Raw genomic sequence first — 17,489 nt, forward strand, 5'->3', positions numbered from 1 at the left:
CGACGAACTTAAGGGTATCTAAAAAGTCGCCTAACCATGCCATTTCTTATAACCCCCCTCCCCAGGGCTTTTTGCCGGCTGGTGTCGCTTTTCTTGGCACATTGTTTGCCCCAAACGGAAGGAAACACTTTCATTATCACTTTGGCGCTGCAAATTTATAGCGACAGCCGAGCGAAGTCGCAGCTCCTGGGAGCCAAATGCACGTATTCCACCGATATCTTCGGGCCTGAAGCGTGCAAAATGTAAAGTTAAGCGGAAAGCGATAAAGGTATTACCGCGCACGGTTGTGCAATCCCCTGTCCAATCGATGTCGACGGTGAAAGTCAATGGCTGGGGCGGGATTACGGGCAGTTGAAGACGCACCATGGTGGCTTTCATTGGATTGCTATTGCCCCTTTTAGTAGGGGCCATTTGGGCTGAAGAAAGCGAGGAGTCTGAAGAAACGACCGAGTTGAGGAGCCACTGGGGCCAGGAGTACGGTGACTACAACTTTGCGGGGGAACTCTATAACCATGTGGGCTCTACCATGGCGGATGACCAGGATTTTGTGATCTCACCTCTGGGCGTTTCTCAGGCCCTGGGATTGCTGCTCTTCGCCGTGGGTCCCAAATCAGCGGCAGAAATCGACGCCGTTCTATATCCGAAGGAAGCCAATGCGAGTGGTTTAGCTCCTCGAAATTTTCTGCAGAGTGGTGAATTAACCTATGCAACAGTGGCTGCTTTGCGACCGGATATCTATATAGATCCTGGGTTCTTAAAGGATGCTGCAGATCTGGATTCCTACGTATACAAGACGCACTTTGCCCAACGGGATGTGACGCCATTTAGTAACTTTCTCAACCTTAAATCTCGCGGAAAAATCGACGTGGGTCTTCCGGAACTACTAGGCGATTATAATCCAGCAAATCGACTGCTATTCTTCAATGTCCTAGACTTTACAGCTGAGTTCAAATATGGCTTCCACATTGAAAATCGAGTTCTGGTTGCCAGAAGGACCTTGGCGTGGCATGGATTTATTCCTGAGTTGAGGACCCGGGTACTGGGATTGGGTCTCAAGGATTCCAGCGCTGAACTGATGATTCTGCTGCCAATTCGAAAGGCCAACATTGAGATGGTGGAGAGCAGATTGCGGACCGTGGATGTGCGAAAGATACGCAGTCGATTGAATATAACCCTAATGAACATCAGTCTGCCAAAGGTGGAAAGTAGCAAGCTTCTGAATTTAAAGGAACCTCTGAGGGAGGCGGGCATAATCACTGTTTTCAACAAGACCACAGCTGATCTGAGTGCCTTTAAATCGGAGTTGCCCCTGGATGATGTTATAGTTTACACAAAAATGAATATATTTAGTCAAGGCATCAATGGAAGATCTTCGAATACCAGCAATAGTGAACAGATTTCTCAACTGGAGGTAGACAGCCTAAGAGCCTTCGTCCAGGAGGAGAAACCTGTGCAGTTCGAGGCCCTGAGGCCGTTTATTTATGCGGTATTGGACTCGCGACATGTCTACTTAATGGGTCGTCATTTTCCAACTTTGTGATTTTAAACTGAATTACTAGACATCGGATTATATGCAAACAACAAATCTTATTAATTACACTTTTAAATTTGATTAAGGATACATTTTTCTGTCAATATAAAAAAAGTTAGTTCAAAGGTTAAGGTTGCATTCAATCTGATGTCTACTAATTGCAATACATAAATAAAATACCATCTAACAAACTGTATTAATTCTTTTTATTGGAGAAATGGTATCAATGGATGTAAAACTTCAAATATGTTATAATCCAGCTGCTCATTAAACCTATAATCTTTGGTGTCTTTTCTTTTTTCTTCATTTTCTCAGTAAACTTAATGTCTCATTTTACTTGCATATCTTTATCTGTGCATTTTCCTTCACCAATATTTCCATTTTCCTCATACTTTCATTCCTTTGAACATTCTCCTTCACCAATTGAATCATTTTTCCGGATAAACTACGCTTATATTCATACTGTACTCCCTAACAGTTTTGTGTTTTTCTTGTCCCTCTATTATTTGCCCTTTCCTTATTCATTTCAGCAGTTTGTTTTGGCCCATTCTGTCGGTCGTCAGCTGTAACAATTTGCGGAAATTAGCCAAGGTGTTTTATGGTCATCACCATCGACCCGCCCTCCACCAGCTTTTACAGTCATCGGTTGAAGGAGCCGTGGCACTTCGAAGTGGATTGTTGTCCGGCAATGTGAAAATGTTTACTTTTTCTACGGTTTGCTTTTCCAACACTCCGCTCCAACCGTAGAGCTGCCTTTGGGGGCTTTTTAATTGAGGTCTAAGCCGTAATTAAGCAGCTCGGCCTTTTGCCATGTGCTCTAATTCTATTTTTGCAGTTTAATGAAGTCCTTGGCTGCAGGACGTTCCTCCGTTTCGTCCTCTCGTTACCTGTCACCTGGGCAAATTGGCCGGCATTATTCATTCACTGTCCCTTAAAGCTCTGGCCCAGGCCTGTGATACAGCCTGCCAGCCAGTCGTCGTTCTGACCCGGCTTAAATGCCAATATATCACTTGGCAGAAACGACACCTGGTCTATGATGGTGGGGAGTCTTATAGGTAAGTGTAGGTTTAGAAATAAGTATTTCAAAAATATGTTTTGGGGGTGCCACAAAAATCAATAAAGGTTTGAAATCAACTTTAAATTAAATTTTTAGGTGCCTAAAAGTATGCAATGAATAAATTATGGTAGTCTTTATGAATAATTTTATGGTACTTCTGAGTTTAAAATATATTGTTGCATACTTTTAGACACTTAAAGTGACATTTAACAGTGTTTTCAAAACTCTAGTGATTTAAATTTACATTTAATTTAATATATATTATATATTTCTAGCTTATAATTTTTTCAAGGACATATAAGTACCACTAGTATTTTCACCGCAACTGTGTGAGTGCTTTGCGAATTTGTGTTAGTGCTGTGGAGTATAACATGCATCACACACACACATGTCTTCACAGGATACTAATTATGATTGCGGTGGCATGGCAAGGACATTGAAGCGTCTGTTCGTCCTTGCACCTGCATCAGCCAGATGAGTAAATAGCTGCGTGTGTGTGCATAAGCCGATGCTTGTGAATGGGTGTGCTTTAAGCATCCACACAACTCCAATAAATGACGTCCGTAGTGAAAGGATATGCCATCTTGGGGGCGATTTCAACTTGAGCCGAAAGTGAACTATTCATGGGGAAACCTTCTTTAATCTCCCTTAGCGCTGGCTAATTAAATTGTAATCTCGCTCCAGTTTTTGGCAAGCTTCTCTGGTTTTTCGTAGAATTTTTAATTCCATGCTCTTGCTGAAGATTAATTAAATTAAATATAAAAGCAGGAAATCTGAAAAGTTCATCCACTTCAAGCACATTTAAAGGTAAAACATATATTAAATCTGTTCTTAATTTATCTATCTTTGTAGGTATCTTTGACCCTTACAAAATACAGCTTTACTTAGATATTGTATAGATTTCTATAAAAAAATGTAAATGCATTAACCCTACATCTATCAATATTTAATCAAATTTAACCTCCCATTATCGACCTTTGTTCAGCATACCCCATCGTTGGGAAAACCCAATTTATACCAACAACATTAAGCATTAACCTTTTGTTTTCTTGGCAGCAGTTCAAGCACCATCCCAGCGATAAGCCCCGGGTATTTCAATTTAACTTGGTTACAAATCGTAAACCCAGTCCTCACCCCTTTGCAATTCAATAAAGAACTCAGTCCCAGAGCCCGGGAACCATCATAAATTTTCGTCATTCTCAGCTGCACCTTTGGCTGAATACATCTTACCATTTACCCAACATTTTGCCCACCCCTTTACCGCAAAACACCTGTACTGCCACGCCCCGCTCCTCGAGCCATTTGTCAGGGAAATGGGTGGTTGGGGGTCGGGGGTTGGGGGCTGGGGACTTTGGGCCGGGAAAATGGGGCTTCCGAATAGGAATAGCTGCCAAGTCATGTCACTGCCTGCTCATCTACATACACGCAGAGATCCTGCGCCAGGATACGAGGGCAACTCGTATGCGAAAATACCTTCGTGACTCCCAGCCAACTACGTGTTGGGGAAAGTCCCTTTCCCACCCCACACTTTTCCCCGCTCGCGACTTATATTTACTGTTTTTCAAATTGCACTTTGCAACTTTTGGCTGCCAGCGCTTTTTTCCAAATCCAGACACACACCCCTTGGCTTTTTGCCCCATGTGTTTATGGCTTCTTAATTGTGTGTCCCAGCCAGAACTTTTTCCTTTTCTGGTTTTCTCCTGTGTTTTTTTTTGTCCCCCCATTGACAGTTTATGTTAATCCCGGTTGTCGGCACAGAAATGTGGTAAATACCCTTAATCAGGTTGATATTAATATTGATTAATTACCCGTCATGTTTGCACATATTCCCACCGTAAATATTGTTTTTAAAAATAATTAAAATGTTTTTGTCCATTCAATGCTTGATTGGTGGGCATAATTAAGCAGCTTAATTGAGCATGAATGGAATGAACGCAACTATTGATGGAATGATTAACTGGGATAAAAGGGGACACTGGGTATAATGGAAATGATTATGGAGGAGTTAATTATACCCGTTACTCGTAGAGTAAAAGGGTATACTAGATTCGTCGGAAAGTATGTAACAGGCAGAAGGAAGCGTTTCCGACCCCATAAAGTATATATATTCTTGATCAGGATCACTAGCCGAGTCGATCTAGCCATGTCCGTCTGTCCGTCTGTCCGTCTGTCCGTCTGTCCGTCTGTCTGTCCGGATGAACGCTGAGATCTCGGAAACTATGAGAGCTAGGCTATTGAGATTTGGCGTACAGATTCCTGAGCTTCTTACGCAGCGCAAGTTTGTTTCAGTAGACTGCCACGCCCACTCTAACGCCCACAAGCCGCCCAAAACTGTAACTCCTACAGTTTTGATGCTAGATAGAAAATTTTAACTGAAATGTATTGCTCTCATCAATACCTATCGATTGACCAGAAAAAAAGTTTGCCACGCCCACTTAAACGCCCACAAACCGCGAAAACCTGTGACGCCCACACTTTGCATGCTAGATAAAAAATTTTAACTGAAATGTATTGGTGTCGTCAATACCTATCGATTGATCCAAAAATAATTTTGCCACGCCCACTCTAACGCCCATAACGCTTAAATCTGTTCACCGCCGGTAGGTGGCGCATTTTAATTTCGCTTTGCTGCTTGCATATCTCCATTTCCCTTTGAGTAACGGGTATCTGATAGTCGAGGTACTCGACTATAGCGTTCTTCCTTGTTTTAAATGCATTCCTTTGTTATATTTTTAATGCTCTTAGGGTGGTTAAAAAATATATAGGATGATTTATTTCCATTTAAAAATGTATACCTCTTTAAACTTAAATTATTTAATAGCTGCCACATCTAAAGAATGACATTTATCTTTTTTTCATAAATATTTATTATGATTTTTAAGGCCTACCGCAAGAATTTTATAAGCTTCTTCGTAGTTATGCAAACATTTCATATTTTAAGAGGTTTATAAAATTAGTTTCTAATTTTCAACTTTTGCCATCACATGCTGGCCTGTGAATTATTTAGCCTGAGCTCTTTGAAAACGTTTTAAGCCCCTCAGCTTAGATGCGAGCTTGTAGTTTAATGCCCAGAAGGATCAAATTGCTTTGCAGTCTTGTTTGTGTTGGAATTTTAATTGGTTGCAAAATCAATAATCAGCAATGCGGCATGAACTATTTATGTGTGTCAAACCAATTGCCAGACCTGCGGCCCACAAGTTAAAGTCCCTAAACCAACACAAGTGCCAGTTAAATAAGCACACAAACACATATACACTCATACACACGCATGACAACTTCCGCTCACTCACACCAGCAAAACAAACTGAACTTGAGTCAAGAGTTATGGCAGGCAAATTGACTTGAGGAAATTTTTGCTGCAAAGTATGCAACGCTTTTTCGGCACTCCATTTGTGTTTGTGTGTGTTTTTCCGGGGTTTTTGAATGTTTTTTCGTGGGGTTTTGGGGGGTTTTTGGGGGCTTTTGGGGTAATGGAGGGGAGGTGTGTCTGCAAGCTAAGCCGAGTCAAAATCTAATTGGATTTGTGCTCACTCAATGAACTGCAAACGAAAAGTGTTTTATATGATTATTCCACTGGGAGCCTCCGGGGACCCGAGAAATGAACATTTTTATTCCCACTTTGCACTTGCCATAGTCCATTAAACCAAAGTGCAAGTGTTTGCAAAATATGAGAAAGAGTACAGGGAAAAAAATCATGGTTTTTGGAGATATTGAAGATTTTGAAATACTTTTAAAATGTGCATTAAGGTATAACAAAGACTTTACTTTCGAATCGAACATTATAATAATTAATAATTAATTAATTAAATTCCTTTGAATTCTGTATAATGTTAATATTGATATTATTAGGCGCAAAGATATAATATTTATATATCTTAGCACTTTTAAACTAAAATTTGTTGCTTTCGATAGGAGTAAAAGTTTATTTTAGAGATTGATTATAACAGGTATATTATTTTATTCATTAACATATAAGTTAAATAGTTTTCGTAAGCTTATATTTTTTATAGGAATCTCTGATCTGTTTCTCTGTGCCAGTGTATCTATTGAAATATTTTTCTCCCCTTGTTCATCTTTTATTGAGCGCCCTTGTGAAGGCGACAAAATATTTGCCACGCGACATTTCCAGCAATTAGGCGTAAAAACACGTAGCCAAGAATGGCGAACGGAATACCAGGGCATACTTGGGAATCGGGGGGTTTATCCATGGCGAAAATCGAAAAAAATAAAATAGGGAGCAACTCCTCCTGCAGTCTTTAATGAGACGGAAAGCGAGCGCCAATCGCAGCAATTAAAATTAATTACAGTATTTGTCAGCTTAGCCGGGCCAACTAAACCAACTGGCCACCAGTAAACTGGCCAGGATCCATTCAAAACCGGCGAGGGGAAATCGGAGTGTGGGAGAACTGCTTTGATTGCAATCGCGATCGTTAATTAAATGTCGAAAGGAATGTTGTTGTTGTTGTTGCTGCACCCTGTGTTTGTGTTGCAGATGTTGCAGCAGTTGTTGTTGCTGCTGCCTCCTGTGCGTAAAGATCAGCCAAAACGGATAAGGGCCCAGTTGCTCTTGCCGCTGGCTATTTATATCTGCAGCACGTTGTTGCACGCAATGCAATGTACCTGCATACATAGCTACATACATGTAGCCCATGTTGCATTTGCCGATGCTGCTGCTGCTGCTGCTGCATTTACTGCCGCTGCATTTACTGCTGCGGGCATTATCGCCCTTGATCTTGGCTAAATCGAAATCGCCGGCGTTGCGTGAAGTGTTGCAAATGAGTTTTTGTCTGGGGCGTGCATTGCATTTTCAATTGGTCGGCAAATTGGCAGCGCCAACGAAAACAGCCACCAAATCAAAATCTCAGGTGGCACAGCTGTATTGAAATTAGCTTTTCCCGGTTATTTGGGCAGTGCACCACTTATGGGAAACGCTTTTGGTCGTGAAAGGCGGATAGTCCAATTAACTTTAATCGAAGGTTTATGTATAGCAATGTCTAACAACTATAAAAATGTATTTATTTTTCACAAAAGAAATTATTACCTCGGTTTAAAAATAAATATCTATATTTATTATTTCGTCAAATAAGAGCTTCGTTTATAGTAACAGTTAATATTTATATAATAATTTAGCATAACAAAATATAAAAACCTATTTCTTTCTACAAGCTTAAGGCTTTAAAATATAAGGCTATGAATAGAACTGCTTAAAAACAAATACATATTTCATTATTCTGTTAATTTAAAGCTTCGGCTAATGTAAGATAATTAATTTTATTTTAATTATAAACCAATCTCAAAAACTTTTGGATGGGTTTTTAGGATTGGTATAGTTTCTACATATAAGTGTAACGCAACATCTTCATTTTCTCTAAAAGTGTTTCATATCACGTTGCCATAAAACCACTTAGAAAATATTTATACTGCATATCGGTACACCCATATATTGCCAATATTTGCAAGGCAACGCATTGTATATGGCCAAATGCAGTTGTATAAACAGAAACTTGAGCTATCAATATGTGACAACAAACAGTGAAAAAACTCGAGACTCGTTTTGGGGCCAAGAAAACTTTTTCGCTGCATAAGAAAAACTAATGAAAAATGCAGCGCAGAGGAAAAAGTTGATTGGTGTCGTCCTCGCATTTTCCCTATCTCTCTCTGTCTCTCTCTCGCACTTACCAAAAAACTTGGCCATGTTTCAATTGAAAGAGCCAAACAAAAGCAATGAAAAGTCCATAACGAACGGCGGGCGGAAAATGCGGAAAACGGGGGGAGGTGCCAAAGCGAAGCAATTGAAAAACAGCTTCCGTCGGTGTTGCAAATTGTCAATTTCGTGGTCCGTTTTTTGCACTCGTCAATTGCAGTGTCAAATGCAAAGAAAGTTGTTAACCGAAAGCCAGGGAAATCTGTTGTCGAAAATAAACTTTGAACTTTTTAAAAAGTTTAATTAATATTGGTTACTGATTTGAATTCGTTGCATAAAATTTATTAACGAAATGATTGCGATGTGAAAAAAACCGCCTTTAACACTCATTTCCCCCCCCTCACACGCACATACACTTGTAATAAAAACCAACAACAATAATATGCAAATTAGCCACGTGCATGCAGATTTGTAGATGGCCAAAACGTGTGAGTGTGAGTTGCAAGCCGGGCTTACCAGGTTCGATGTTGCAACAGTGATGAGCAGCCGAGCCTTACTGTTAGCTAGAAAAGGTAGTAGAAATGAGTAACGTTATTAAATTAAAATTTTCGTTTTTTTAAGCATAACTATTAATATAAAGGAAAAAACATTTTTTAGGCTTAACTACACGGGGTGTCAAAGGCCATTTTGGCTAACATTTTTTTTTAGTTTATGAAAATGAAACCAATTAAAAATAAAAAAAAATTGGAAGAACTTACCAATGATATATATTGGTATGGATTAAAAATCATTAATGCATTGTATAGATAATTTGTTAAATCCCGACACTTCCAACAGCTGAACCGCCCAGGAAATTGGCTTATTTTGATTGCATACTAAATTTTAGTATAACTTCCTATTAGTATTTGCTTCAGTGATTAACTTATATTTAAGATCTAAAAACTAGAAGATTTTAGTATAATTAAAAATAATTCATTATTTAAATTATAACCTTTATTTAGATTTAGTTGGTTTTGAGGTTTATATACCTCTTCAATATGAAATTAGTTTAAACTTGATATTAAAACTTGCTTTGAATTGTTAAAAGTCTTTTCTGTTAGTTGATTGAATTGGAAGCTTGCATCAATGAAGATGATTAGGAGTTAGGCGTGTGTCGAAGGAATCACCAACCTGTGTCAGGTTATGTTGCACTGTAGATCAAATTGGAAACCCACTCCCTTTACCGACGAAACAAAAGCCGGAAGCAGCGTGTGCCGCACTTGTAGATACACCCACAATCGTGAGTTGCTACAATTTCCTCGAAAGATTCGATACATTTTTAAGAACTTTCGATCTCAAAGTATTAGGTAATCTTTGTTTAGTTTCTTATGGTTGCTATAACTTCCAATACAAAAGAGACTATAACTTCCATTCAAGCATTTGCCGCACTAAATGCGTGGACCTTCTGCGAAACTCTTATCCAATCGCTGGAACATGGCAGACTTAATCCCCCCTCCCCCGAGGCACATATCACATAAGGGTGGACCGCTCTGGCGTTCTCCTATTCCGAATTCCATATACCATTTGCCGTATACGGGCTCATTTGTCATTCACAGGCTGGAAACAACAATGTCTGGGGCAACAACAAAGGGTCTTTCTGTGTGTGTTTGGCTTATCAGCGAGTGTTTATCAGAAAGAAAGAAGTGACCCACACAACCACCCACAACCCTCCCCCCCACCTCTTGGCAAACCCATCGAACCTTGCAACTCGAACCTCGAACTTCGAACATGTTGCAAACCGTTGCCGGCTAAAACGGCATGGAAAATCATTATTCTTCAGTCGATTTTTGACCGTTAATTCAGCAGGTTGCGGTCGTGCGAGTGGAAGAGTGCGCGTGCTAAGGTGAATCCGTCGGATTGCATTTCTCTTCCTCTTCCACTCTTCACACCTACGCAAAGGTGTGTGTGTGCCAGTGTGCGTGTGCCCGTCTGACTGTGTGCGTGATACGATACGAAACCAAACAACAACAACACAAATCACAGTCAGCTGTGAAGTTGCTTTCAATGTGTGAAATCATATATGCAAATGGCTAAAATAAGCAGAAATTACAAATTAATAGTGTGAAAAAATCCACATACAAATTGAAGCATGCTAATCGAAATAGCTCAAAAGGCAACTGAGTAAAATCAAAGTATAGTATAAACACAACAGAAACACGACCGCAAAGTGTATATTTTTTGTGAAATTCGCCAAACGAAATAGGAACTTGGGAATTTTTGACAGCAGAAGCAAGGAGCAAAGCGGAGAGCAGAGAGCGGGGTAAGTTTGTCTAGGAATAACGGGAAAGGAGAGCTTGGCAATTGTTGTAAGCACGCGACCCGGCCGCATGCCATCTCTTTCCCCCACTCCCATTGCACCTGCCACTCGCCCTGTCCCTGTCACGCCCCCTGGCGCCTTCTCTTTCTCGCCTGACAGCAGATCAAACAAAACATTCATGTTTGTTGTTGCGCTGTTTGTTTGTTGCCTTGGTGTTCGTGCACCGTTAACTTGGGCTGACATTTTGCAGCCCCACCTCCCCTTTCGCCACCTCTCGTTCTCTTTCTCGTTCTTGTTCTTCCTCTTGCTCTTGTCTTAGTCTTTGTTTTAGTATTAGTCTTTCCATCAACTCCCTTCCTCATTTTTTAACGGGCTTTCGACGTCTGCGGGCTGAAAGCAAAAACAATGCAGATATGCATTCCGTCTGAGATAGTTGCACACGGAGAAATAAAGTGCACTAGAATTTTGATATATTTTCATCTCTAAATTTTAAGTTTTATTTAATAATTTTATTTGTAGAACTTAAAAAACCAATAATAGGAAAAGTAAATAAAAATTTGTTTTAAGATTAGATTAGATGTTTAATATTTTACAGAACATTAGGATTTTATTATTGAAAAACATAAATATCTTTTTCTATAAAAGTATTGAATCTTTCAGATACAAGTTTGAAATCAAAGCCATTATCCATGTTTAGGATTATTAGTTGCTTACTTGTTTTAAAATTAGATTAGATGTTTAATATTTGACAGAATATTAGGATGTTATTATTGAAATGCAAAAATATCTTTTTCTAGAAAACTTTTGAATCTTTCAGATACAAGTTAAAACCTTATCCATTTCCCATATGTAGGAACTTTAAAAATGTAATTCTTCAGATTCCCCTTGTCCAATTGAGTTGTATAAATAACTTATTTAGTCTCAATGAAATGTAAAAAAAATTAAACCCACTTGCGTGACGAACTTCTTGTGGTTTCCGCTTTCGAATAAGTTAGATTAAATTTGCTTCGTTTCGCTTGATTAGGGTGTAAAAAGTTCTCTGCAGCAAAAAATCGAGGTTTTGTTTGCAAATTACATTTTATTGGGCATTTCCTTGACTTTGCGCACTCGCCTCGTTCTTTTTTTGGGGCTCACAAAGAAAAATCAATAAACTTCATTTGATTTTTATAACCGCCCTCTGCTTTTCGAGCAGCTGTGCCTGTTTTTATATATTTGTGTTTTTCGGTTCGAGAAAAACCCTTGAATGGGCCCGCTTTGTTTTTGCCTTTGGCTTTGCCATGGCAGCACTTAAGCCACCTCTTCAACTCCCACTCTCTTAGCCCGGTTCTCGACTGTCTGGCCTGCGTGCGTTTTGCCGGTTTTTGTTTTGTTTTTGCCCTCAAAGAGTCTCTGGCCTAGAATCACAGGAACCAAAGGCAAAAAGCCAGCATTTCCCCTTTTGTTATTAATTATCAAAGACCGTCGTTAGCCAGACCCGCCTAGATTAGACAGTTGATTGTGGAACGGATTGGTGTCATGGCTGGAAAGAGAGGCTTTAATTATATGGCCGTCTTGTTAATCAAAAATTTTTATTATATTTTAGATTGTAATTTTTTGGCATAAATAAGAACCAGTTCAGCTGGTCAAGTATTATTTTCAACTGGTTTGTGGGGCGACTGTCTTTGCAAAGTTTGCTCATGTGTAAAAATAGATTAGATAAGATTAGATTGCTCCGGATATCTTTTGGGGACGAGTGTTATCGTTTCACGGGGAAGACATCATTATGGAATATTTCGTTACCTAAATAAAAATAATTACTGCCATTCTGTGTCAGTTGCGTTTATAGGTCTTTATTGCCGAATAATTAACCCAATGAATGTGCGGTATTCGGATAATGTGACTTTTGGCTTGTAGGGGTATCATTTTAACAAAATTAGTTTATATGATGGCTTGTCTTGTTTCCCAATGTCAACTTCTTGTGACAAGGAAAGTCAGTCATTCATAAATTTTTCATTCGCCTTTATACATAATTTTTCTAATGTAGCCATTTCAATTAACGAACTCCCTGTGACAAGGGAAAATGTCGCTTGTTTTAATGCCTGCGGAAACCCATCTTTTCCTATGGCTTTTCCCCGCCTCGAATTTCCATTTAGTATTTGGTTAATTTCATGAAACGTACCTTCATCGCTGTCACTTGTCGTTTGCTGCCTGCGACGACGTGGGCTTCGTTTAATTTCATTTCCATTTTCATTTTCATAAAAACGGGTTTCAGGTGAGAAAGCGTCAAGGGTTCAGAGGTCTTTTCGGCTCTTTGGCTCGCTTGATGCTTGGTTGCATCATTAAGAAGCAGCGACGGCAATTAAATTTAATTATTTATGTCGGCCAGTGGCGTCAAGGCGAAGAAAAAGGCTAAAGGTTGGGCCAAAGGTAAGACCCAAGATAGGGGGCCACCTGTGGTCAGGCGGCAAAAGTTAAAGCTGTTGCCATTTATGTTAATTTGGATGAATTAATCACTCCGCATATTAGCATTCCCTTTGACTGGGCTTACATCATGGCCCGCTCTTTGTTTGCCATCCGTGATAGTTAGGCATAAAGTTATGGTATAATATCGACCAGGTGCCAGCTGAAGTTATAATTCTTCGCGAACGGCCGCTTCTTCGCTTGAATTTCGCACGTCTGCACGTTCTCTATTGGATATAAAAAAAAAAAAAAACGTGAACTAGGGAAACAGTTTAGTTTGCAGCAAAAACGAGCAAAAAACAGTTGTCAAAATGTGGTACATGGGAAAAAAAACATTATACAATATTCTTTGTATTCTTGTTTTGCACGTTCTCGCTTCGGATCGAATTGCTAGCTGGTATCTAATGTACGGAATGTCTTAGGGATTGATGGGCGTTTTAAGGGGGAGGAGTTTTCGGATCGGAAATACTCGTAAGCACGTTCAAGTAGTGGGGCGGTACTGATAAACCCTACCTTAACCCAGTTTAGAGCACTCTTGATAAGTTTGAGAGTGGATAGACAGAAGTATCCAATTTGGACAGATGAGTGACAGGTTGTGGAAAATTAAGCAGGTGATATGGTATGATGGTCTTAGCTGATACCTTAGAACATTTGAATATCCCTTTTAATTTTCTGAAATAATAAATTCTTTGTCTTAAGATTAGCTCTTAAAATAGTTTTAGTATTATACAAGTCCCCGATCCAATTGCCTTATTTGCACGCTGCTATTTCTCTATTTTCCTCTTTGTTTTCCTTTTCCTGCAATCTATTTACAACTGACCCACTAATTTATCTCGCCAAGAAAGTTGCTCCTTGGAAGATTTCTTAAGCACAAAAGCCGAATCCTAACTCCTTCCTCTCAGCGAAATAAGATCTTTTGTGAAAACTTGCCTGGTGCTGGTCCTCTGCTGATTTCGGGTTTATTTTTCATGTTTTATGTTTTGTTTGTTTCTGGTTGGCCCCTTTATAATTCGGCTTCCTTTAGCTGATAACAATGCAGAACAAAACTTTTTACCAGGCTTCTATGTACCCGTACTTCCCTCGCACGTACACTCATTCATTCTGCAGTTTGAGTGCGAGTAACTCAAAGTTGCTGGAACATTTTGGCAACTGCTTTCAGCTGCTTTGCCTTTTTGGCTCTTTTATTGTTTGCCAGCTCCTCTTGAAAGGAGTGCGGAAAATCTGACGCGTAATTCATTACTTGTTGAGGGTTTGTTCTGGGGCCTTAGTGCTTGCTTAGGCACATTTTTCGACGGATCTCCGAGGGTTTGCGGAAGTTTCTGCCGCGATATCGCGCAAACTATTTGTATTTTCCCAGATGCTCATATTTTACTAGCTCTCCGCCGGTCCACTTTCCTCTAATCTGTCTTGCTCCCTCCTCATTTCCCTAAGTCCCCGAAAGTCTGGGGTAATGTAAACACAGCGGGCACAAAAATGTTTCAATGTGATAAGCCGTTTCTCGGATTTAATGTACATAGTACGTATATATATATCCGCTCACTGCGAACTTGACCGTTTAACTCTTTTAAATAAATAAAAAATTTTTATGATAACTATCTTGGAAATGCATTAAAGATTTTGAAGAATTTTTATCCCAATTTTATGACTGTTTACTTTTAAGTTGCAAATTCTTCAATGGAATTCCATTTGCATTATTACGTACTTAAAAAAGAAGAGAGTACAGATGGAAATAATAAATTTTGACCTATGAATTTGTTGGAAAATCTGGAGTAGCTTGGAGAATACATTTCCCACACCTTTCCTCAGGTTCTCCCAGGGCACTTCATAAAACTGAAGAGTGTTTTGTAATTCCATTAAGTCGACTTTGATATGCCTGCAGACTAGGTAAAAAGTGTTTATTCTTTTAATATTTAGTCAGAAATGCCTAATATAATCACTTATATATTTTTACCATCCACATAGGCTGCATCACTAAAACCTTAAAACGCCGAGGTATTCACTTAAGTATCTGTTAGACTCAACGCATAAATTTATCGGTGCTCATTTCGTATGCATAAGTTGCCGACGAGTATTCCCCACGCGGGATCCTGGGGCCATATAGCCCAAATGAATACAATGTTTAACCATTATGTCAGGCCCACATGCGAAGGCTTTCTTCATAAATTCATAAAATTTCGTACACATAAATTCGCCGACAGTTTACATTTTGGCATGGATGAGTATGTGGAACCCTTTTGTTTATATGATAATGAGAGCTACTGCGCCTCTGTGCGGTTCCCGCCGATTTCTGATCTCTGATTTCTCGCAGACAATCTATTTCGCCTGGTTTTCTGCCTATTTTGGCCAGAATTCCTTGCCTTCCGTTGGCCCAAAGCCATGACATGTGGCGGTCTGCTGGCCAATTTATGGCCATGGATACTATAAATTGTGGCTGGGCTATTGATTTGCTGTTGCCATTCTGCTGCTGCGTGTGCTGACAGTTGACAGTTGAGTTACAAGGTCATTAAGTGGGGCGGGAGGGGCGAGGGAGGGTGGTATCCCGAACCCCCGAGGCTGAACCCGTTTTGTGTGCGTCATGAGATACAAATGTATCTATGTATCTATCGCACGCTGCGTGCTTGCCTCCGCAATTACGGTTAATGTCCAATGCGTGGATTCATTTCCGTTTTAAACCGTCTCGTTTTTTTTTGTTTGAGAATTCAGATTGATTGATGGATTTGGTTAGAGAGGCTGAAAGGTCACTGGGATGACTGGCAGCAATCCCTCATCTTTTGTGGCTGTGAAACAAAAGAAGGAGTGCACAAAGCTGATCCCTCGAATTGAGTTGTTCTGCCCTTTTGTATCCCACCGAGATACAAATCTTTTTGTGGCGTTTTTTTAGCTGCTGTTTCTTCTGCTGTTCGCCGGCATTAGATTACCATTCCTGTTTTGGGTCAATTAGTTTGTTTGGCCGACTGTTTAACACCTCGATAAGGCTCTAACTGGAAATGGAAGTGGGTCGCCGCTGGCCTGAAAATGCAATGTGAAAAGATGCGAACGCTTTCACCCAACTCGAATCGAGAGATACGAGACACGAGATACAAGATACACATACTGACAGCTACTTAATCGAAGTAGCCGCAGTCTAAAGTGAAATGCGGCGCGGATTTTTATGCATTTGCAGCTGACCAAAACCAAAACCCAGACCAAAACCCAGACCCGGACTCCAGATTCGAAACCCGAGATGAGTCTCCGTTTTCAGGGCAGATGACTTGACTGCCGCATTCCACTCAAAAGATGCTGCAGGCCCCAAAAAAATACACACACTCGTACATGTGTAACCCAAAGTCTGGTCTTTTGATGCACTAAAAAAAAGATGTTTAGTATTTTGTTAGAGATTTTTATGATCTTTGCTTATAACTTAAAACTTTAGTATAAGACAATAGATGGCAAAAGGCAACTTTTAAATATGTTATTACCCTATTTACTTTATACTTAATTAAAAACTGTAGTATCCTAATATTATGCAGTCAAAATAATCACCCTTCCCCTTTTCTCCCCGTGTATATCTTTGTTTTTGGTGGATGCAGGAGAACCTGTTTGGTTTGGGATTTGGCTTCTTTTTTCCTCTCTTGTTTTCTTGTATGTTGAAAATTTACGAGTTTGGCGAATACCCAGCGAGAAGAATTCAATGAACTCGTCTTCTAAGTTGGCTCCTCCGTCCGCCGGGCTAAGTGGGCAGATCCCAGACATGGTCTTAGGCCATGTAAATGGGGGTTCTCAACAACCCACCATTTCCCCATCTTCCCATCTCCCCTTCCCCAATCTCCAGTACCATTCCGCCCAGAAATTGCTTTCGAATTGGATTAGCTGCATAAAAAAGTTTCTTTTGTAGGCCCACAAAACTTGTAGGCCGCATGTTGCAGTCGTGTTGATTTGTTGTTGCTGCCTTGTCCCAACATTTGTCTTGTCATTGTTTTTACATTTTGTATTCCTATTTTTATTTGTTAAGCCTTATAGTTGGCCTAGGCCGGTGGATGGATCGTTTTGGACCCGGTCCGTGCGGCAATTAGCCGCAGACTCTGCTCCACTTGCCCCATCATCTGTGACAAATCTGCTCTCCAACCGCCCCACCCACTTGCCAAAAGATATTTTTAATTGTGGACAACGCACAATTAGTCCTCAAGTTATAATTAAATGTAGCCAAAGCTCTGATGGCCACTAAGCGACACTAACAGTCAGGCATCTAAGTTTTAATTGCCGTCATTTGGTGAAGTGCCTCAAATGGCAGAAACGACGGATGGGTTCGGGGGGAAATGAGTGGGGAAAATCACTATAAATACGTTTGTGCGAAAGAAGAGTTTTGGCATGCGATTTGAATGCGAATAAGTTTGTGGGGCTTCGGGCCATCTAAAATGGTCTGCACAAGTTGAAATAGGATATTCTTGAAAGCAAATTAAAGTTCAAATTGCATAATAAATGTTATTTAAAGTCAAAGCGAATTTTTGTATATAATTATTATCTAATATATGAAAATTAAAAC

General features: G+C 39.9%; 2 protein-coding genes across 4 annotated transcripts in view; both read left to right on the forward strand.

Annotated features, from left to right (window-relative positions):
- The first annotated feature begins 340 nt into the window (after positions 1-340).
- On the forward strand, positions 341-1,586 carry LOC108008245 (heparin cofactor 2-like). Its single transcript, XM_017072036.2, has one exon. The coding sequence runs from the start codon at positions 365-367 to the stop codon at positions 1,538-1,540; it is 1,176 nt and encodes a 391-aa protein (XP_016927525.2). The 5' UTR covers positions 341-364; the 3' UTR covers positions 1,541-1,586.
- An 8,454-nt stretch (positions 1,587-10,040) lies between these two features.
- Pgant9 (polypeptide N-acetylgalactosaminyltransferase 9) overlaps positions 10,041-17,489 on the forward strand; it is a 64,079-nt gene continuing 56,630 nt past the window's right edge. For 2 of the 3 annotated variants that reach the window (XM_036813019.3, XM_036813020.3), the window contains exon 1: positions 10,042-10,531. The gene's annotated coding sequence lies outside the window, so the exon portion shown is untranslated. Of the gene's footprint in view, positions 10,532-17,489 lie in introns of all 3 variants that reach the window. The other variant, XM_036813021.3, reaches the window with a different exon arrangement.

This window comes from Drosophila suzukii, chromosome 2R, assembly GCF_043229965.1.
Source record: "Drosophila suzukii chromosome 2R, CBGP_Dsuzu_IsoJpt1.0, whole genome shotgun sequence".
In the NCBI taxonomy this organism is placed as follows: domain Eukaryota; kingdom Metazoa; phylum Arthropoda; class Insecta; order Diptera; family Drosophilidae; genus Drosophila; species Drosophila suzukii.

Bases quoted from the DNA above. Each gene is read 5' to 3' on its own strand.
- LOC108008245 (XM_017072036.2), top strand. From the start codon at position 365: ATGGTGGCTTTCATTGGATTGCTATTGCCCCTTTTAGTAGGGGCCATT.